The 24,101-nt window shown below is 37.3% G+C and overlaps 1 protein-coding gene across 8 annotated transcripts in view; it reads right to left on the bottom strand.

Annotated features, from left to right (window-relative positions):
* Nucleotides 1-410: 410 nt before the first annotated feature.
* The window catches only part of Rubicon (run domain Beclin-1-interacting and cysteine-rich domain-containing protein rubicon), a 28,032-nt gene continuing 4,341 nt past the window's right edge, over nt 411-24,101 (bottom strand). For 3 of the 8 annotated variants that reach the window (XM_022076919.2, XM_022076917.2, XM_087352340.1), the window contains 12 exons: nt 22,742-22,893; nt 18,665-18,848; nt 16,317-17,744; nt 14,099-14,273; nt 13,780-13,911; nt 13,015-13,223; nt 12,581-12,723; nt 12,262-12,444; nt 11,959-12,141; nt 7,579-7,732; nt 7,071-7,296; nt 411-6,791 (listed from right to left, as the gene is read on the bottom strand). In XM_022076919.2, coding sequence (XP_021932611.2) covers nt 7,084-7,296; nt 7,579-7,732; nt 11,959-12,141; nt 12,262-12,444; nt 12,581-12,723; nt 13,015-13,223; nt 13,780-13,911; nt 14,099-14,273; nt 16,317-17,744; nt 18,665-18,848; nt 22,742-22,893 — 3,156 coding nt within the window. In that variant the 3' untranslated portion in view covers nt 411-6,791; nt 7,071-7,083. Of the gene's footprint in view, nt 6,792-6,926; nt 7,297-7,578; nt 7,733-11,958; nt 12,142-12,261; nt 12,445-12,580; nt 12,724-13,014; nt 13,224-13,779; nt 13,912-14,098; nt 14,274-16,316; nt 17,745-18,664; nt 18,849-22,741; nt 22,894-24,101 lie in introns of those variants that run through there. The other 5 variants (XR_002545161.2, XM_087352339.1, XM_022076918.2 and 2 more) reach the window with 5 other exon arrangements.

Below are 24,101 nucleotides of genomic sequence, written 5' to 3' on the forward strand. Positions count from 1 at the left end.
ATTCCCGGTGGTGCTCAAATTTATAACTTGTGTTGGGCAAGGCCGTGGTCTAGGCATCACGGAGTTTTCCTCCTGGGGGCTTCCCCGGTTTCTCCGTGGCATCCCAACAATTACTCCATTCACACACAGAAGAAGGCAATGGCAAACCACTTCTGGATCATCTGCCAAGAACGTATATGAACAGGTCCCAGTCCGAGAAAAGGATGGAAGGATCCTGTTCATATGGACCTGTCGTCAGACAGAACACTACAAATAAAAACAACAATGTGCTTTGTTCTTAGCAAAGATTATTATCACAAAATTATCTTCATATAGTAAGGATAGTAATAAAGGCAGTGGAAAGGAGATTAGGAATGTCATAACAAAAAATGGAGTGAACACATTATCATGAAACATGTTATAAAAAGAGATACATAAAAGAAAACTTTTATTGTTACCCTTCACAGGCACGTTTTTTAAGTTAATATATTACAGTACATATTTAATTAACCTGACTGATTATACTGAATATCAGAACATGTAATGATGAAATGTAGACATTTTCTGTTCTTCATGTCACCTGCAGACAATATTATGGCCACTGTTTAAAATTTTTAGTGCTGAACATACATTCAAAGCATCAATTTTCTTAAATTCTTATCTGTATCACAAATGTAGTGCAAGGTGTGGAATACAAATGGGAGTAACAAACTAATATCCTTCTCCAGATCAGAAAACCACTGTTCCTCTATAACTTTACTATTCATGAGCTGGGTTTGAATGTGACATTTGAGAGCTACCCATTTCTGTAGAATCACCCATTTGCATAATAGTTCAGATTGAATAACTGAAGTAAGAATCTGACATCTGTGGAAGAGTTACAGAACCTTTTAGTGGTACAGTAGCACTACTATGTCTCTCTGGAAAAGTAAATTTTGTCTGAAAATCAGGCTTATTCAAAACCTTAGAGATCCTCTCTTCATTCTTAAAATATGTCTATGTTGGTGTTCTAGGTGTAATACCATTTGCAATTGTAGGTAGATACCAACATTTCAGAAGAATATACTGCCTCCATCTTCAAGGTTCCCCAGCCTGTCATCGCAGCCCAGAAGACCAACATGGACCCTAAACTCTCATTCTTAAAATGTGCCCATACCATCTTATTTAAAACATTTTAACATCTATCTCATAAAAGGGGCCAGTGTTGGGCTCTTGTGAACCCAGTAATGATCCTTCAGGTTCCATGACAGAAGATAAATTTTCTTAGCTAGCTTAATGACTATTGGTTTCTCAAGAACTGCACTGTATAGTTACACTGCAGACTTGTAATAACAACTTTAACTTTTTGCATTCAGAAAATGGAGTGCACATCTCATCTGCAGGTATGTAATATTTAAATAAATACATTACACTTCAATATTATACTGTGGAGATATCATACTATGTACTGTTTGCACCTGTAATCTTGAGACTTGCAAGGAATGCAGGAAGTCCAAAGCGTTAAAGGTTAGCGCTATCCTTCACCCGGCAAGTCTCAAGATTACAGTTGCAAACTATACAATTCATTGTCATCTTTCATAGGAACTAGGGGATGGATACCTCAACACTCTAGGACAGAGACTCTACACAGACACAATGTCTATGAATGTCACCTTAACCATTTCTTTTGTAACAAAAGTATATTGTTTATATCCATAGCATAAAATTTCAACTGCACAGCATCAGCTGTCAGGGATTATCTTTTACTTGCTTTCATATGATGCATATATTACACAATATGATCACAGACTTTCCTTACCTCATTGGCCCTATTATAGCACCACACTTTGTCCATCAGAAATATTATTTTATGTTCCATTTCCATGCTCTCAGCAAGTTCATGCTTTCTTTTTACATATACAAAAGGGATCTCACTTCCAAGTTCTAATGCAAAACAAAATAAAATAGCTGCAGAAGAATTATCAGAACAATGTCCAGGTGTTATTTTCTGTCAGTGTTTGTGTGAGGCTTTACTTTGGCTAGTACGTCTTAATTTCACAATTTTACCTTTTCCCTTGAGAGTATTTTGGTGGTAAAGAGAAAAAAATAGGATTTTTTTAACTGAGAATTTTTCCTCTTGAGATTAATAAAAGCACTGAGATTAATGACAGTTAAGGAATGATGAAAAGACAGAATCCTACATTAACTGTTAGAGATGGAAAAGATAGTATGGTATGCAACAGAAGTGAGTCTTTGTTCTGCTTGCATAGGAAATTCAATTCACATTTATTCATGAAAATAATACCTTTGTATAAAGTTCCCTTGTCAAGGTTTTAGTAACGTTCCTTGGAAAACATGTTAAGAGAATTCTACTGTACTGACAATTGTCATAAATATGTTTTATACCACAAATAATGAAGTAACAAAAAACATTACTTACAAAGGGTTATCATCTTTCTACCCTTCCTAATATCTGAAAGTTTTGTATGACTGAATGGTCTAAAATATTTCACTTTCAGTTAAATGCAAATGAAGTTATAAAATTGTAAAATTTAAAGCTTTCATCACAAGCTACTGTGATCAATAAATAACACTATATGAATCAAAAGAACCAACCCTTTTGAACCATGTTACTTTTCATCAAATCTCATTCCAGAATGTATAAATGGAATATAAAACATAGTTGGGGAGTGTAAATACTGATACACATAATTCATACACCCTTTTTTCAGGTAAACTTTTTACTTAGACTAAAACTTTCTCAAATAATGTCTGCACCTATTTTTAGCAAGTAAGAGCTTTCATCGCCATTATCACCTATTAATGTAATACACTATGCAACCGCCCTTCCGCTGACTGTTTTTCTTCTTACTCTGGTTGCCCCGGGATCAAACCCAGTAGCGTGCCCGGTTTGCTTGCGGTCACAGCTTGATATAAAGCGGAAGGATATAAGGAATAATAATTGGTGTAGGGTTTGTCGGCGAGCAAGATTGTCCGACTCTCAGGGATTATACGGGGACTGTGATAGTTGGAGCGGCCGTGCGCCAAGGACGTGAAATCTGTGGGGATGATCAACTGCAGATCACACCGAAGTCACCTTGGAAATATTCCACCTTTTAATTCCTTTCAATAAGTTATGCTGATTTTTGGGCAGCGCGATGATTCGGCTGTTGTATTTGTACTTGTAATTTGATGAATCGAGGAGAAACTGTCTACTTGCCTTGAAGAACCGAACTTTCAGAGAGCAAGCCCCAACGCAACCTCGCTTTTTATATTCCCGCAACGTAACTGTTTTTGAATTTTGAATTGAATATGACAATCTGATTCGTCCCCCAAAAAGTCACTTATGACGTCGGAAACGTGCCGAACAGCCACATTCAAATTCCATTGGTCCGAGTCGTAGTGGAGCAGCGGTCATCTGGCAATCGTCACTTCACACCTACTAGGGCGCCCCAAACCAACGGTCACTAAACCGAATGTCGGGGGAAGAGACTTTCACACGCCAGGATGGCGCCACTCTCTTTCCCAATGTGATACATTGGACAAAGCCAAAACTTAATAAAATCACTCAAATTTTGATGAAGTGAGGTGTACCAAGTATCATCTAATCACACCTCCTTCGTTCATATAAACCAGATTAATATGCCAAAGCCTGGTTTACCCCTCATCTCAAGTTTCAGTCCGTTCGGGAATTGAACCACGGACCTGGACTGGCACAACTAGCTGTTTCAATAGTGGATGTAATTGGAATACTACTAATTTAAGCCACATAATCTTCAATAAAGTTTGCACATGAAATACATTATTATGCCTCTATTTACAGTAAGCCCCACCAAAATTTTACAAATACAAATCATAAAAACAAAGCATAACACTAATCAGTGCATACATCCAACTTTACTGCACAGAAGTTATTATGGATTAACTGCAAAGTCCTACTACAACAAACGGGCAGATAATATTAACTGGGGACTTAAATTGTACAGTAGACAAATTAAGCTGTAAATTATAAAATGTTATCTTGGAAAAGAAAGGCCATATTTGTCAAACAGATTTTTTGTAAAGAATTTGGTACAATATCTAGTATATAAGCTGCATTAGTTTTACCTGTGCGAAAGTAGAGTATTTGCTATTGCTTTCGCGGCACTTTCGTTGTCTTTCGCTGCATTTCCAGCAATTTCTCAGTGATGTCACGACACCTTGATGATGTAGGCAGCAAGGATATCTGAAAGATCGGTAAACTACCAGTCTACACAACGAAATCCAGAAGACAGCCATCTTCAGATTCACCGCCGTAAAAACCTCTAATACTACAAACGACCTCTACTGGGGGTTTCACAACATACAACACCGACGTCGCGGGCTCAGTTGCCTACACTCACGACCTTTTTTCCCTACGATCTAACTTTTATAGGAAAAAACAATATTACTGTATACGTCGCGCCCCAATTTTTGACGGTGAATTCTTGTCAAAAAAATATGTTTTACACGCGACAATACCGTATATCTCCCACAACGTCACGTGCAACAGACGTAGTTTTCACAATGAATGGTGTAGTAGGTGTGAGACAAAGTATTATTGATCATGAGAAAACATCTACCGCACAGCAAATTTAAAATTCGCAACGGCCTAGACGCTCCAAAACCCAGAAGTAAAGACGAAGCCACTGAGGAAAATCGGCACAGAACTCATACTCAACACATCAGAAACAATACCCAAAGAAATAAAGAATGGTCATCCAACAAACACCCACACCAATATAGGAGCCACGAATAAATAAGCAACACTCCAGATATGCACCAAAAACAAACTAAAGGCAATGATATGGTTCAATAAAAAGTGCTACAAAGCTTGTAAACCCTCAAAGCTCTCCATGCAAATGGAAATCTATGCAACCTGACACAAGGAATATAAGGTCTGATAAAATAAAAATGGACAACATATGGAAATGAAAGCCAACAAGCAAATCAAGGGAGCAAGAAAACATATCTTTATGGCTTTAAAGACAAGAAAACCTTATTCCCACAGAAACAACATTCGGAGAAATTCCAAACCAAAAGCTTACACAAAAGGAGACCCCAAATTCAGCAAGTAACTATTTCATTCTATTCACTAAAGAAGAAGCAGAAAATTGTATGACAGCAGGAACTGACTACATATTTCAAGCATGCCAAACCAACATAACTGTTAGGCAGCACTGTTCAACAAGTGTATCCCAGCAGGGAAATATTACAGACCATGGAGACACTCCAATATCAAGGCATCTTACAGACGGAAAGCAGATACAAAATCTGCAGATAACTCCAGGGAACTGCACTAGAATGCAACATTTTCAAAATCATCACAAAACTCTTAACTTACAGGCCATCAGATATGGGCAATGATAAAATCTCAGAAAACCAATCTGAGTTCAGGAAAGGAAGATGCACTCTTCACATAATACAATATTTGCTGAGAGATATCAACAACACCTTAAATCAACCAAGGGGAAGACCATATGAAATTCTCATAGAATATACTACAGCAGCTGATCTGATGAACAGAGAATAACTCCTGAGGAAATTAGTTAAAATCATAGAAGAAAAATACATAACAAAGTATGATCTGAAGCTTTAACGGCAACTAAGTATAATGAATTCTTTTCTGGCTACCAGCCATGTGAGGTGGTTTAATGGGGAAAACACTGTTTCAAGAAACATCTCATGGTACTGAACTTCATTACCCTGAGGATAAAAACAAAGATGGTTCCTCACACGTTGGTGTTTTCTCCATTCAACCATTTGACATGGCTCGTAGCCTGAGAAGAGTCCATTATACACAATAAAGACCACAGCCAACATCCTTGCAGTAAACTACATCAAGGCAGACAACAGAATCACCATATCACAAGCCACTACAAAGACCAATAAGGTGCTCTAAGGTGACCAACTGAGGCCCCTTCTCTCTTCAATATGGCCCCGACTAATGGCATACTAAAGGACAAAAAGCTTCATGGAGGGTCCAGCTCCCTATACATGTATGGAAATGATATGGCAATCACAGCAAGATATATAGATGACCTGCAGCAAAGTTTTGACAGATTAACAAAATGAGCTCAAGAACATTAATTTTAAATCAGTCAAGGGGAAACAATTATGATGGTTTTCGAGAAGGGAGGCATGCTTCCTTCAAGTAACCATATAAAAAACCTAAATACAGAACTCAGCAACAAAAGCTTGTTCAAATACCCCAGAATAACTCTACAGACTACAGGGACATCATTTACAAAACACATAAAAAAAGTTATAGACAGCAACAAAAGTTACACAGAACATAGATATATCAAGTCATTGGCCCTAGACTCTTCGCAGTAAAAATTTTACCAATTTTAACCCAAGGACTGATGTTAATATGGGTACTTTTAACTCAAAAAATCTTGCTGTCATACAAACCACAAAAGCAACATACATCAAGACAGTGACAAAAATATCATATTCATAGCACTGGGACTGGCATATGATCTGGCAAAGGAATCCTTCATGAAGATGGCCGTCTACTGGGTTGTTGCACCGTGAAAACCTCAAATCTTAATTATTTAATCCTTCCTGATTGATGACTAAAGACTGCAGCTACTCCTACCACCTAAAACTGCATCAATCACATTTACCACAGGGAGGCAAATTCTATGGGACAAAGTCAATGATAAACTGACAACGAACCAATATAAATTACGACCAGCCTCAAAATCCAGTTTCCACCATTAGATGTGCAATCAAAAGTAATTCCACAAACTGAATGAAAATTTTATCTGCAACTGGTGCGGTGCCACTTGTGAGCAATACCACATGGTGAACTGTAAATTGAGAAAAAATCAATATGCAACAGGTGCAAAAATTACAAACCTCTACACATCCATGTGAAATTCTACTATTATTATATTTACAGTTATATATTATATTTAGGAAAAGTGTTAGAAATTTACCACAGGTAACTAGCAATTTAGGGTGTTTAATGTACACATAGTGCTTTTCTATTGAACAGTATTATAATATTCATCGACTATAACTTAATCAATATGCTACATTCTTCCTGACAAAGCAGTGATGTGAATTAATAAGAAAACACAACTAACATAAAAGCCAGTGTCAAACAGCCTGTATATCTGCATCAATCTCTGATACACGGCTCTGCCTCCGAGCACTTAGGCGAGTGCATCGTGGGCAAGGAGAGGGAGTCCAACATGCAGTGTGGAAACAGGCACCACAGCTGGAGCATCGAGCAACTTTATTGAGCTGCCATGGAAAGATCACTTCCTGAGAAGCACATAGTTCACAAACAAACCCTCGAGCCTGACACAACTGGAATAAAAGAAACGTCAAAATTTTAACACAAGTTCTCAAACAAATTAATTCCATTTTTAAGACTGGCATGCCAAAGTGTTATCATCATTTCTTTCTCTAGCTTTTTCTCTCTCTTCCCCACTCAGTGAGAGAACACAAATTCCATGTGAAAATGAATTACTTTTTACTTAAAAAAGCGGTTAATTTTTAGACACTTTATAAGTAGATTTGCTGTGTCACACAATGGAGAGCAGGGGAGTTATATGGATGATAATATACAAACAAACAAGTGGAACCCACCAGACAGTCTGCTACATGCTGGGAACTGTTACTAACTAGCTTCCTCAGTCTTGTTGCCATCTCTCCACTCTTCACCTCAACTAGATCCTGCATTGAGTAGATGTCAAGCTCTGTCAACAAATATGCTGATTCCTTATGAAGAGCTTCCTGCAAACTAATCAAATGTCAGTAATTCTACACTGAAAGAAACAATTTAAACATTCTCTTTACCCATTTCACTTCTGATTTAAATGTCATCATTTAACAAGAACACACAGTATGAAGCTTAAATGTTACAGACAACCAAACAATAACTAAATCCATGGAGCACAGCTCTTCTTGAGAAGCTGACAGTACACTCAACTAGTCCAGAAATTCCTCACATCCCCCATATTTTATGGAACCAGTGTTCACGTTAGCCTAACCAAGACCTATGTAACACTTTATATTCCCAAACCACCATCTGTAATGTGTCTGTTACTGCTTATTCAATATTTACACAGCTACCCGCCATATCTGGAAGCCACCTCCATCTGAAACCTGAGAACACACAATGCTGTGTTAAGAAGAGACCCATCCTACCATGGAAATGTGACATAAAAAAAGAAGTCCCCAATTATTTTGTAGGACTAAGGGAAGATAAAAATGAAAACAATTTTCTCACTAGCTAACCCAAGAGACTCCTTGGGGAAATAAGTGGCACAGTGTATTGTATAAAATGTGAAATGGATTGAATATGCTCAGGATAAGGTCCAACAGCAGTCTCTTGATGACAATGATCTTTTGGTACCACACAGTCAGTGCATTATTTTGTAAAATAATAAAAAGCCACAGTAATACATCACTATGGCTGAATGGTACAATTCCTTACACAGTACAGTTTTATGAAGGTGAAAGGCTACTGTTGCAGTGGTGATTCTCAAATTACACAAATAACAAGAACTGTGCCCTACAACAGTGTTCTGCAAACTTTCTTCGCCTGTAGCACATCGTAACTTGTCAAAACACAAGATGGCCTCATGAAAAGAGGTTACAAAATTATGCATGGTCATAAACACAGAGTGTCCCAAAAAGGTGTATACACACATTCAACAAATGAAATAAAGACATTTTAATAAATTGAACCATTACATACATCATCAATGGCACTTGGTGAATTAGCAAATCTAGTGTAGGTGTTCAAAATTATTACTGTTAGTTTCACCAAAGCTGCTGCTGTGTGTACATCTTTTTGGGATACCTGTATATATCTACATACAAATCTTTGCCCCTTTAAGTGTGTAGGCGTATGGAAATATATTGTAACACATAACTAACTAACTAGATGGCTTACCGAACCCGAAGGTTCATCACCGAATTAACCAAAGCCCTCCACCGGACCCTGTCCTGGGCCAACAAAATCCAGTTTCCTTCAACTCCTATCTCCCATAGATCCCGCCTGAGATTATCCTCCCATCTACGTCTAGGTCTCCCCAGCGGTCTCTTCCCTTCAGGTTTCCCAACCAGTACCCGGTGCACACCTCTTGTCCCATCCATGCGCGCTACATGTCCCGCCCATCTCACTCTTCTCGACTTAATCACCCTCACAATACTGGGGGAGCAGTACAGATTTTTAAGCTCGTCATTGTGCAGTTTTCTCCACGCCCCATCGTCTTCCCTCTTAGGCCCAAATATCCTCCTCAACACCCGATTCTCAAACACCTGCAATCTGTGTTCCTCCCTCTGAGTGAGAGACCATGTTTCGCACCCATACAAAACAACAGGCAAGATTATTGTTTTGTATACTTTAATTTTCAGGTTCTTAGAAATCAGACGGGAAGACAAAATATTTTGGACTGAGAAGTAGCAAGCATTTCCGGAATTTAGTCTCCTCCTAACTTCCTCACAAGTATCATTTTGATTTGTTATTGTTGTTCCCAAATATTTGAACTTTGTAACCCTTTCAAAGGATTTATTAGCTACCCTAAGATAATTTTGCCCGCCTGTCTTCTGATGACGAGATACTAACATGTACTTAGTTTTTTCTGAATTTACTTCCAGCCCCACTTGTCTACCAGCCTCTAGTAAAACTTCTGCGTTCCTCTTTATTGTATTTATATCGTCCCCCAATAAATTAACATCATCAGCATATGCCAATAGCTGATGTGTCCCGTTCAATTGCAAACCCTCCTGCCTACCTTGGACCTTCCTGATGGCGTATTCTAGCGCAAAGTTAAAGAGCAAGGGAGACAAAGCATCTCCTTGTTTTAGACCGTTCTTGATGAGGAATGTCTCAGATACATATTTACCTACTCGAATTTTGCTGCAGGTTTCATTTAAGCACATTTTTATTAGACCCACTAGCTTCTTTGGTATACCAAATTCAATAAGAATATTATATAGCACTTCTCTCTTCACAGAGTCATAGGCTTTTTTGAAATCTATAAATAACTGATGTACAGTCCCACCGAACTCCCATTTTTTCTCTAGTATCTGACGAATGCAAAAGATCTGATCAATCGTTGATCTGTTTCGTCTGAACCCACACTGATGATCCCCAATAGTTTCATTCGCATATGGGGTTAATCTTGCCAAAAGAATGTTGGATAGAATTTTGTATGAGGTTGATAGCAGCGATATTCCTCGGTAATTACCACACTCAGTCTTGTCCCCCTTCTTATAAATAGGAATAATTATGGATTCCTTCCATTGATGTGGCATCTCTTCCTTATCCCAAATTAACTGAATAAGCTTATGGATCCTCATATGCAACCCTTTGCCACCTGCTTTAATTAATTCGGCCGGAATCTGATCAATTCCTGGAGATTTATAACTTTTCAACTTCCCAATGGCTAGTTCCACTTCATCTAAGCTAGGTTCTGGCACCAACAGTTCAGCTGTATGCATTTTAATCTGTCTAATATCACCAGTATTATGAACATTTAAGAGCTCGCTAAAGAAATTTTTCCACCTATTCACAATTTTTATTGGATCTGCAAGCAAATTGCCACTATCATCCTTTACCAAATTAGTCTGGGGTTGATATCCTTTCTTAAAGTTATTAATGCCTCTGTACAGGTCTCTGATGTTTTTTTCCTTATTATTTGTCTCAAGTTCAGCAATTTTGCCCTTCAGGTATTCCCTTTTCTTAGTCCTAAAGGTTCTACTAGCCTCACGTCTCACGTTACATAGATTATCCGCATTTGTTTTGTTTGGGTTCTGCAACCATTGAAATTTTGTTTGCTTCCTTCGATCTATTAATTTTGAACATTCTTCATCAAACCACGGTTTATTTTGCTTTCTCCTGTAGTATCCTAGTTTCTCTTTTGCTGAAATTTTGATGCAGTTTCTGACATTTTCCCACTCCCTGTTGATGTCCACACTTTCATTATCCTCATTTGTCTCTAAAATTTGAAACCTATTCGAAATTTCAACTTGATATTGTTCCTTTGCCTCTCCCTCACTTAATTTTTTCAAATCAAATCTTTCTGTGTCAAAATTTTGTTTAGTTCGTCTACTTACTGAAAGCCGCTCCCTCACTTTTGCTACCACCAGATAATGATCAGTGTCGCAATCTGCTCCTCTGAATGATCTCACATCAATTACATTTGTCTGCCTTCTCTTATCTACTAAAACATGATCTATTTGATTGTGTGTTCTGCCATCTGGGGAAGTCCAAGTGTATTTATGAACATCACGGTGTGGAAATTTTGTACTTTTTACAATTAAATCTTTTGACGTAGCGAAGGTCACTGCTCTGACGCCATTATCATTACTAAGTGCATGGAGACTCTCGCTGCCTATTGTGGGTTTGAAGACATCCTCCCTCCCAATTTTTGCATTGAAATCTCCTAGCAGAATTTTCATGTGATACTTGCCAAATGTATCAAATACTGATTCCAATTCTTCATAAAAGCTATCCTTGATATCATCTATATTGTAACACATGCTGAATAAAAACTATCAATGGTGAATCTGTGTGTGTGTATTATGAATCATAATTATGAAAGATAAGCTATTGTCTTTTTCTATCTATGATGCGTGAATATACAATTTCTTATAAAAACTCGCAATACACCTGACATCTTGTGGCAGCACACCAGTTGTGGAAACTGTCCTATAGGGATCTGGTATTCTAAGAGTGTCCTCCTACATGAAAATGTGGTAAGTTCTGTGTGACTTTTTTTATGAGTCTCAACCCTTACTCCTAACAGAGTCAGTAACAGGTATTTACTGTTGCTTGCAGCTCATATAACGCATTACAGAAAAGAAATCCTGCTTGCCATAATCTTTATCTATCATCCTCTGATTAACAATTAATACTAAAATAGTACACAAATATTTTAAACAAAACATATGAATCAAATGCTTTATGTCATGTATGTTATAAATTTCTACACACAAATAGAAATCAGTACTTACTGTTCAGCAAATCTGCAAGTCAGCACAAAGTCTTTTAAGTAATAAAGCTGCATACGAAGTTGCCGGGTGCGTTCAAGCTGCCTGGCTTTACGGTACAGACCAGGACTCACATCTCCAATAGCAAATAATGGATCACCCAACATCTGATCTAGTAACCGGTATGAGAAACTTGATACAGGGTACCTGAAAGAGAACATAACCCCAATAAGGTACCATGAAAATACTGAAGTCCATAAAATATTCACTCAAAGTGATGTAGCAAATATATTCAACCATTTCTTGCCCTCTGTACCAAAAACCCACCGTGTGAAGTCCCACTTGGTGAGTACCTTCCCTGGGATGACTGCAAGCTGGTTTGTATGGCATCCAGTACAGAAATATCGGCCAAGATACTCACAATAACGAAATCTGTTGGCATATTCTTGAGCCACCTTCATTCCACAGCCTGCACACCTATAATTCTGCTTCACCATCAGAACTCTGCGGCTGCAAAACATAAACGTATAGACCCATTTTGGTTCAATACAGATGTGCTACAAAGTACTGTATGTAGTAAAACAGATCTCAGAAAAGAGGTCTAGATGCCATAATGATTCAAGGTGTGTTCATGAGTTATACTTACACTGGGGGAGGGTGAGGTGTGAAGATGACCTGTGGGCGGGGTGGAGCCCACTCAATGGTACCCCGTAAAGGTGTTGCTTGTTGCATATCTAAATCTTCAGCTTCATCTGGACTTACTGGCCAACTCATTGGCAATGGTAACAGCTAATATATAAAAAAAATCACAATAAACATCAATGAACATAAGATCAGCTCTATAAAGAGCAAAATACATTTTCAGTAAGCAGTGAGTATGAAGTGACAAGATAAAGATAAGTTGTGGATAAAACTATTTGTTTTACAATAAGAGAAATTTTCAGTTTGGTCAAAAGACATACTTGCATTAAAAATTCACCTACCACCACTTTCTACTTTTATTTACCAAATATTCTGTGAATAGTCACCTTTATTAACTTTAACCTTGCTTGATCTTGTTATAAGCATACAGAACTGTACCTGCTGAGGTGCATCTTGCTCTGAAACAAGCCACTGTAGGTCTGAAGCCCGAGGCAGATTTTTCTCACTAAACTGTCGGAGCAGTGAGAGGGCCACACCTTCTGCAGACACAACCGTCTCTGTGATGGCAACATCTGTCCCTGTCCGTGGAAGTGGATGCTTTGATAAGTCAGCCTCAGAATACAGAGATGCCATAGAAACTGACAATCCTGTGAAATATTTAGAAAAGGTGTTTTTCTTACGATGAGAGATAATATTACAACACATGGTATCGTACAATTGCAATTCATTATTTATTTAAACTAGTAAATTGCCTGGAAAAATCTAAAGCAGTAAACACTCACAGTTATCAACATTGTCCCATAAGACCAAAAATCACTAACCAAGTGTCAACCAACATTTTATCAATGACTGTAAAATATTTATTTATTTATAAAGTACAACATATTCCTTTCAAAACTAGGTAACTGAATTAGTTACCTGACAAACATACTTATTCAATAAATGAATAACTAATGTAGCAGACTAAATGAAACAAGAAACCAAGGGCAACCACTGATGAGACCACAGTATCAGACAGTTAAGACCAGAACATGTCAACAAATGGCCCATTTCCTTGAGAATTTGTAGTATAAACAAGGAAGAAACATGGTAAGAGCAATATTCAAACCTGCACATTTAGTTACTATAACCAATTCAGGCAAAGGACAAGATCTCTTACATATCAACAGTTGATAATAGATTATATTAAAGCCAGTAGCATACCTGCATTCTTAAGCTGAGCCAAATTCTTAACCTCATCCACTTCTAAATCATCAACATCATCAGTGGAAATGCTCTCGGATGGTGTACCAGGGGAAGATGATAAGGGGCTCACACTTTGGTCTGTTGTCGTAGCTGATGAAAGAAAATAATTTCTAGGTAGTGAAAGAACAGAATATTTAAATGCCATAAACTTGCTTGGTGGATGCAGTAGTTATGAAGACAAAATTACACCAAACATTTTTCAAGTGTAGCTTGTGGGTAGCACCAGCTGTCACTTCACTCCCACCAACCCACAGATTAATTGGCCTTACATACTTACTGTCTGTCCTACCATCACTAAGCAGCGATATGGGTATAAGATGGCACCTTTTCTCCTCCTGACGCTGGCGCCGGCGCATTCGGATACGTTGCTTCAAGTGGTTTATTTCTTCATCGCTCTCATCACCAACTTCTCCCGTGTCCTCCACAATACGGAGTTGGCGATTACATTTCACCTACTCCAAGAAAAGCAGAGTATTTCTGTGTGTCACATTTATATAACTTTTTATCCTATTCCCATACAAATTTTCAAAACCTGAGATTTTTTCCTTTAACAGCAATGAGATTGGTTTTCAGAATCATGATACATATTTGAAAATGCCACATCACAGAAAGTTGCAACACTAGAAATTTTATATTCAGACACACAACCACAACTAACACAGATTACTTTCTATGCTCAAAAATGTAACTGTTACAATTTTGTTTGAATGTAATAAAAATCATATTTCTTGCTTTAAGTACCAACATTATAATAATATGTTAAAATTCTTCAGAATAGAAAAAACTCTCAATTTAACACACCCTTTAAGACACAGAATTAAGATCTGAAACTCAGTGTGCATTTAAAGGATCTCAGATTAGTGCTATGAAGAAGAAAACTCCAGCACATTTTACAAAATGTAAATAAAATTCTGAAGTTGAAATAGTAGCTACAATGTGCTCAAACATGTGAATAAGAGAACAGCAGAGAACAAAAATGTTCATCTTTATTTATTGTTCATGAACACAAAGGCATTTGTACTATTAACCACAAAGTGCATAAAAATGCAGCTATAAAAGACTTATCCTCTGGATAAAAAATTGAAGGACACAAGGTAGATATGATTGGAATTTTATGTTCATGTACCAAGTTCCTTGTAACATTTATAAAAACAAATCGTTTACTTTTAGGAACACAAGGGAAATAAGTCTTAAAAATGGTATTTAACATGTTAAACACACTTTACCAAAAAAAATACTGTGGCATGTCAACTTGTAGTTTTCCAGGCAGTTCTGTAGAAAATACCATCAACAATCTCACTGCCGTGAGAACCTCATGTCTCATATTCTGTGGAAAATGGTAATGAATGCTAATCCTTTTAAATCACAGTTAGTTTGAAGAAATTAACTGTCTGGATAATTACAGCAGCACAAAAAGAAATCAAATATTCACACAGTACATGAAAAGACTAATATTTTAATGGATCTGCTGGGAATTCATTGGCATTTATTACTTCCCTTACTGATAAATAATGCAACTGTGAACTTCTTCATAATAAAAATTACTTAGTTACACTTGCACACATTTATACCACACCACACATGTATACTGCAAGTTGTTTACAAATTCATATTCTGGTTGTGTGAGATGGTATAATACAATGAAAAACTTCAATGAGCTTTAAAATGAAAAGACTTACAGGCTTTCAAATGATCAACTCAGTGCTTCGTCATTTACCTAATCTAGTTACAAAAACACATAGAACATAGTGCCTGAAGATCTAAATTAACTGAGATGTTTCAGGTTCTCACAGTGATAAACATAAAGTTGACTATCTTCTGGATTGTTGCACCATGTAGTCTCATAAAAATTAACCAAAACTTCAGAGGTGCTTACTGTCTTCAACACTCAGACAACTCATTTTAGTAAGCACCTATGAAATATCTGTCAATATCTGAGACTACATAGTGCAACAACACAGATGACAGTAATCAACCTTATTAATTTATAATACTGTAAGCTTGCTATATTGTAATTCACAAGCCTTTTCACTCAATGTTATTATAAAGCAGTTTTGCATCCATGAGCAAACTATTTTATAATGCCATTTAATTGTAAAAATGAAGAATTTTTTGAACAAATTTCATTACAGTAATACAATAAGAGTTAACTACATGGTGCCCACAAAGACAGAGATAGTAGAATTCAAACACTTTCTGACAACAGACATGTCTCAGTGGAAGTTTCAACACCAACAGATTGTAGAGAACATTTTACACTCCTCCAGATTTACCTCTTTATACATCTTTATACAATTCAAATCAATGCATGTCAGTCGCAATTATACAGAGAAATCACATAATATATACTAGAAATCATATGCCAAAGGCTATCATGCTGATGGCACATGGTTGAAGAATCTTAATAACAATTCCTAGGACTGAGTACAGAAGAAAAATTCATGGTGAAAAAAGACAAGGTTATGTTCCATAAAAAACAAAGCATGTATACTGACCTGTTCAATAGCAGTAATCATAGCTTCACAAATACTGAAGTGGGCATTTTCCCGGTCCAACTCAGCTGAAGGCCGTGAGAACTGCCCTGATGATAGGAAGCTTGTGAGACTCTGTCCCTCTGTTGGTCGAGGAAAGAAACCTGTTGCCATAGGGAGAATATCTCCTCCTCCACTTTCAATAAAACTTTTCCGCTGCAGTTTCAAATGCCCACCTCTGTGATTCACTGTCTCATCACTCAGCCAATGACCAGCACATTCAGGTGCAGACCCAACAATGACTGTCTTTCTCCTTCTTGTCACTGCATCTTGTTTCCCTCTGGTAATTACAACAGATGAAGAAGCTTGTGTCTCAGTACATGAACCATCAGTTTCATCCCAGGATCGAACTGAAAGCTTTAGATCCGAAGGACGTACACATGGCATAATAAGTTCAGGCACAACCCTCAAAACAGAAGGCTGACTTTCATCACTTGAGTTATTTGTTTCTGGATTAAGAGTGTCTGAGCTACCACTATTTTCGGCATTGGTACCACTTGATGTGCTACATTTTCTAGTCAGTTTTGCTCCATAATCATCTTTTGACCTGGGTTGCTTTTTAATAAAGGTACTTTTTGAAAAACTCCTGAGTGGTACAGGTCTCCAATCCCTGTTATAGCTTTGCATGACACGTATACTTTGTTCAGTTGCAATAGGTGGTGCCTCTGAATGAAGATCTGATGAGTAGTCTACCTGTAGAACACTAGGAGACAAATCAAAAGATTCTGAAGCTGGTGGATTTTGATTTGCAGACTGAGTTTTGATGCTCTTGGATTTCAAAGACTCTGGCAGGAAATATTTGCAACTAAAATTTTCAGATGAATGGAGAACAAATTTAGCTGGGGAAGAAGGGAGAGTTTGACTACCTGTTCTCAACTGTGAAAAACTCCCTGGTGCACTGCTAGAAGTTCGAGGCAATTCCTGTACATCTGTAGTTGCACCTCTTGCTCGAGAGCTATTTGCTGAATCTGAATCAGTAAGATTTGGTAAACTTGACCAAGGCTTGAACTCACCAGCCTCTTTTATTATTACATCAGCACTTCCTTCTTGTAAATTCCTACATGTTTTATTTTTTGAAATACCATCAGTCACAGATTTTCTCCACCTTGCATTCTCATCACACAAAATCTCATCTTGAACATAGCTGTCTTCCTGAACCGTTGCATCATGTTCTCCAACTAATATTATAGAGTTCTCATTTGCCAGCACTGCACTTGATGAAGATGCATCAGTCTCTACTTTCTGCTCCGATCCTTCTGAAGCCTGCTTCAAAAGCCTGAAATGAGTGTTCTTATTTCTTCCAGTACACCAAACACTATACTGTGTTTCAGGAAATGATGAACATCTTCTATGAGTTTTGTTAAATGGTTTGAAATTCCATGTATTAAGATACTGTAAAAAAATTAGAGTAAATAAGTAAGATCCATAATGAGACACCATATGCAATGTAAGAAATAAATTATTCAAAATTAGACTTCCCTACTTGTGTAAATCTTTATCATACATGATATTAACACAAAAAGTTTCAATATATTTCAACATGTAATAAATACAATGTTATGGTCTTTTACATTGCAGTACATAATCCCAGAAATCACACAAGCCATAAAATATAATTATTGAAGATCGAGAAAAAAGGTAACCATTTGAATATGGATTTGATCCCAAATGATCTGTATGATTCCCTTCTCTCTTTTCTGACAGAGAGCCATATCCATTCTTTTCCATGTGTGCGTATACAGGCATACCTCGTTTTATTGCGCTTCACAGATATTGCGTTTTTTACAAATTGAAGGTTTGTGGCAACCCTGCATCGAGCAAGTCTATCGGTGTCATTTTTCCAACAGCATGTGCTCACTTCATGTCTCTGTGTCACATTTTGGTAATTCTCGCAATGTTCTCACATTGTTTTTTAGACACAATGCTATTGCAAACTTCGTAGACTACAGTATAGTGTAAACATAACTTTATTATGCACTGGGAAACCAAAAAAATTGTGTGACTCGCTTTATTGCGGTGGTCTGGAACCGAACCTTCAATGTCTCCGAGGTACGCCCGTATTTAAAATACCGTTGTACAGTGTTATGGCTGACACACAAAAACTGAGTGCATTTCTTGTTGATAATCTGGCTTTTAAATAGACCTTCTCACTCTTCTTGACACTTAATTTTTAATACAGACTAATACTCAGCAAATATAAAACACAAAACCATGAGAATGAAACAATTTCAAATTGTGGTGTCAGCAAACAGAATAGAAACTAGACAGCCTTGGCAATATCAAGTTCTGCTTCACATTACGCAATTACGTACCAAACAGGGATCTATTTCTGTGAGTAAAGATGGCTGATTTTGCTCCACTGCCCTCAAACAAATGAGTGTTGCTTCTCCATATTTCTGCTGGCATAAGTATGCATACTTCTCAAAACATGAGAGAAGATGCTCTTGGTCAGACAGGAGCCAGGCCAGTTTTTGAGATAGTGAATGTTCTTCTAAACTGAAAGCACAACAAAATTTAAATATTCCTCTTATCCATTTTCTTGTTCTTATTTGTTGCTAGCTCTATGACAAGGCCAACCGACTGGATGAGAAGGAGATGGAATTGGAGCCAGAAGAAGACGTAGAGGAGGTCGACAAAGGTCCAGAGATACTGAAGAGCGAGGTAGAGAGGGCCATAAAGGATATGAGAAGAAGAAAAGCTATGGGAGATGATGAAATCCCATCGGACCTATTGAAAGAACTTGGAGAGAAAGGAGTGAAGGTTCTTACTAGACTCGCTAACAAGATATACACCTCCGGTGAGTGGCCCAAGGATTTTCTGGAAGTAACAATGATTCCATTACAGAAGAAAAAGAATTCCAAGAAGTGCGGCGATTACAGGACCATCAGCCTAATCTCACATGCGGCGAAGATAATGACGAGAATACTGACTAAAAGACTAGAAAATAGGATAGAGGAAGTGATGGGAGACGACCAATTTGGATTCAGGAGAGGAAGAGGAACCAGAGATGCCATCGGAGTTATGAGAATAATTTCAGAGAGAGTTCTCGATGTCAAGGAAGAAGTATGTGCCTGTTTCATCGACTGGAAGAAGGCTTTCGATCGAGTAAAATGGAAGAAATTAATGAGGATCCTACAAAGAATTGGAATTGATTGGAGAGATAGAAGATTAATCAAAAACCTGTACATGCAGCAAAAAGTCAAAGTGAGACTGGACTCAGGAGACACCAACAGCGTTGAGATAGGTAGAGGTGTAAGACAGGGATGCTGCTTATCACCAATTCTTTTTAACCTGTACGGGGAATGGCTTGCCAAGGAAGCTCTGGAGGGAACAGGAGACTTCAAAATTGGAGGAAGAGTGATAAAGACTGTAAAGTATGCAGACGACTTAGTAGTATTGGCAAAGGAAGAGGAGGAATTACAGAACATGATGGACAAGTTAGTGGAGACAGGTAGAGAGTATGGAATGGAAATCAACATTGAAAAATCAAAGGTAATGAGGATAGCACCGAGAGCAGAACCATTGAACGTTGTAATTGGAAACCAACAGATGGAGAATGTGGAGCATTTCAAGTACTTGGGAAGCATAGTCACGACGGACGCCCTATGCACCAAGGAAGTAAAAGCAAGGATAGCCATGGCCAAGGCAGCTTTCGTCAAGAAGAGGATACTTCTCACTAGCAAGTTGGGCTTGGAGATGAAGAAGAAACTAGTGAAGTGTTACGTATGGAGTGTCGCGCTGTATGGAGCAGAGACTTGGACACTCAGGAAGAAGGAACAGAAATACCTGGAGAGTTTCGAAATGTGGTGTTGGAGAAGAATAGAGAAGATCAGGTGGACGGATCGAGTGACCAACGAAGAAGTAGTGAGGAGAGTCAACGAGCAAAGAAGCATTCTGCAGGCGATTACACGAAGGAAAGCTAACTGGCTGGGACATATTATGAGAAGGAATGGATTAATGAGTGATATCACCGAAGGCCAGGTTGAAGGAAAGAGAGGACTAGGAAGAAGATTGATACAGCTAACCGACGACCTTAAACAAGGAAAGAAGATGACGTTCCAGGAATTAAAGCGAGAAGCCGAGAATAGGGACAACTGGAGAGCTCTTTTTGGGCAGAGCAAGGGACCTGTCGTAAGACAGAACACTTAATAATAATAATAATTTGTTGCTACTGTTACACGATCCACATGCATCTTTTCATGCTTTGGTCAATGAACATGACTTTCTATTAATTAAAAACATAGGTGTATGGACAATTGGGTAAATTATCGTTCCCTTCTATGGCAAACTCACTCCTGATGTAGTGTACTCCTGCCAAAACGAATAAAGCATCCATACACCCCAACAACATCTGACATATATGAGCACCCGAAGATGGTAAATTGCCAGAACAAGTAGTGCAAATGTCTTACTACAGTAATTAAAATGAACAATCATCTAGTTGTGTACAAAGCTTTATGAATAAATTGTCTTATGGTTGTTCCTGATATCTATCACCTACAACCTGTCCTTGATTTTTAAGTTAATTTCTTATTGCCAATACTTACTTGATTTCTCAATATAATCAATGCAAATGATTGTTCCTTCATAACACCTTGCATAATTTTGATTGGTTATGTATTCTTAACAAAAATGTTGTTAATTCTGCAGTTTATAATCTCACAACTCTGTGTCAGAGGCTATTAATCAAGCCACAGCCTTTGTAAAACCTAAAAATTTTACCTTTCCTCACTGGTTCCTCAAATCTCTCATATATTATATTAAGAAAAAAATGTAAGCTTTTTAATAAACTGAAGACATCTAAACCTGATATTCATTAGAGTATTTTACCTATTATCATAAACTACTTAAAACTACTACTACAGCAGATATTTTGGTTTGGTTAAAAAACTGATCACAATTTGAAGATCCAGCTAAAGTACTTTTGAAAATATATTTGTAAGTTTAAAAGAAATTATCAATCTGTTAACAAAACTGAAGTTATAGATATAACTATTACAGAGCCACAATTTATTACACCATTTGCAGACCACTTTTATTCAGTATTTAACTATACTCAGACAACTGTGAGTATACCAGTTATAATTTCTTTCATATTCCATACATTTCTGATGCAAACATTAAGCTGGGCATTAGTTGTTTCCATTCAACAAAATGTGTCAAAATATTATGAAATTCCTAAATTTTCATTACAAAAGGTTGTTCTGAGGTATCTACTATTCTTATGTGTCCCATTTTCAATCTTAGTTTACTAACTACAGTTTCCCTTGTTATGGAAGCAGGAGACTGTCATGCCAATTTATAAAAAATGCAACAGCAGTTTTCCTGCAGTGTGCACACAAATTTTTATAACAATCTGTACATTCACATGCTTACAGTTGGAAAAAGGCAATATCTTATCTTTCTTAATTAGAATTCATAATATACACACACAAACACACACAGTGCTTCACCATTAATAATTTTATTGAGCATGTGTTATGTTCTGATTTCATATGCCTGCACTCTTATAGTTTCATGAGGCAAACTTTTGTGGTGTGCAATTATGTGTCTGACAAATCAGGGTGTGCCACAGGCAAAATAAGTTTGTGTAACACTGCTCTAGATCTACCTCAATTTTAAATCATTTTTCTGTAGTTGATGAAAGACTCTCGGGCAACAAGCCGCTTCAGGTGGCTGAATGGTGAATGTACCATTTCTTCCACAAACGTTTCGAGAGCCATCTCTGCTGTGAAACGAAACTGGCCCTATGTAGTACGCTCGCCGATGGGAACTGGTGGTGGACAGCAGGTAGTAGCATCATGTTGCTTTATTTCACGCTGACCAATAACAACTGGCAGACAAGGTCAAGTGTTCGCTCCAGCTGGCTTGGCCTTCCGGGCAGACAGCAGTTTTGTCACAGGATACCAGGCCCAGCTCAGCGTGAAACCAACATCCCTATTGACGTTGTTGTCGTGCAGCCGGATCTCAGTGGCTTCTTTTACAAGCCGGTTCATATATCTTGATGCCCTGTCCAACACTGCAGTTCATTCACCATTCAGCCACCTGACACGGCTTGTTGCCTGAGAGTCTTTCATCAACTTCGGTCACCATGAAAGCTTCACTTTATACAATTTTTCTGTAACTTTTAAAAGTATTATACATAACAACCTTTGTTTCAATTTAAAATCTATACTACACATGTATCAATCATTGTTTTAAGTCAATAATTACAAGCATGAGATACAATGAGTTTGTATCAGACAAATTTAAGGTAGACAGAATAAATACTTATGTAAGAAGTTCTGGAACAGATGGTAACTGTCAAGACTAACATTTAACACCCAAGAATCACATCTACAAAGACATATTAACATTCTTACAATAAAATAAAATCAACAGAAGCTTGCCTTTTGTATAACCACATCCAGGCTTTTCCACTTGCATGCTGTGGTAGATGGGGAATACTCTCTTCCATTTCTGCAAGAAATGTTGGTGACACTGCTAAAGTGGGTTGCAGCCAACTAAGTCCTTGAATGAAAATCCAGCTATCAGGATCTCCCTGCAGAAATAAAATGAATGGTTGCACATAGTATCTTTACTTGTGTTTACACCTGCAAAGTCAAAGCTCAGAGCTTTTTAAACCAATGGAGTAACACAAATGTAGACAGTAACAGTGAAGTAATTATTTTACCACCATTTACACTTAAAACAATTTAGAAAATTTATGCATAGCATAACTCTGACTATACAATTACATCAGGGAATTCCCCATGGTAAGCAATGTAGCGTCATTATTCCTCACCCAGTTATATCTGCAAACACGTAAATTGTCCACACTGCAACAAAATTTGAATGTGTTGACAATCACCAAACCATTCTTAAGTTGTTACATGTTGCTGTGGATGGACACATAGACAGACATGGCAAAACTATCAGGTGCATTTCTGCAACTGTCAGTCAGAAATGCACCTGAAAATGCTTCTTTGATATGTTAACCACATACACATTACTTCACACCTTTCAAATAGTTCTATATCGGATGCATTCAAAGCTTATTAGTGTAAAAGATGCCTGCAGAAAGTTTGCTTTATACAAGATTGCACATAATTGAACATCCCATTTGAAAAAACTGAATTTTTATTAGTTTTCATAAATAAAGTAGAGGCTTAGGAAATTATTATGAACTGTTATACAGACCAGCAGTGTGAAGCAATTGTTATTTCACAAAAATCTGTCAATTTCATCTACAAATCTTCATGATGAAAGCTGTCTCTTGTCCATAATTAAATGAATCTGCCAAATGTGAGTCACTCATTATTAATCAACTGATATTCAGCTGCTGTACAAGTGCATACAAAAGAAACCATAACCACCAATCCAAATGAGCTTCATAAATACTGGGAACATGACCAGATCCCCTTAAAAAAGAATGATGATTCCATTAAAAGATAATAAATTAAAACTTATTCCATGCCATACAAGTTATAAATGAGTGTATTACAGCAAACTATAGAATCACCCACAAAGTTACATTTGACTGATGAATTAAGCAAATGGCTGTTCATCCCTCAGAATTACAATCCTAATACCAACCACAACCACAGCAAAAGCTTTGGATGTTAGAATAAAAAGTAAATAAAATCAGGATAAACAGATAGATATTTGATCTCATTCTGAAAATTAAACAAAGGGGTACAAACGTAATATGTACTGTTAAAAATTTTATTCAAAAAATTAAGTCCTCTCAAAACAAAAGAATGTTGGCTC

This window comes from Zootermopsis nevadensis, unplaced genomic scaffold (assembly GCF_977971745.1).
Source record: "Zootermopsis nevadensis isolate Lab colony 2312 unplaced genomic scaffold, Znev_1.0 Znev_ptg000021l, whole genome shotgun sequence".
In the NCBI taxonomy this organism is placed as follows: domain Eukaryota; kingdom Metazoa; phylum Arthropoda; class Insecta; order Blattodea; family Termopsidae; genus Zootermopsis; species Zootermopsis nevadensis.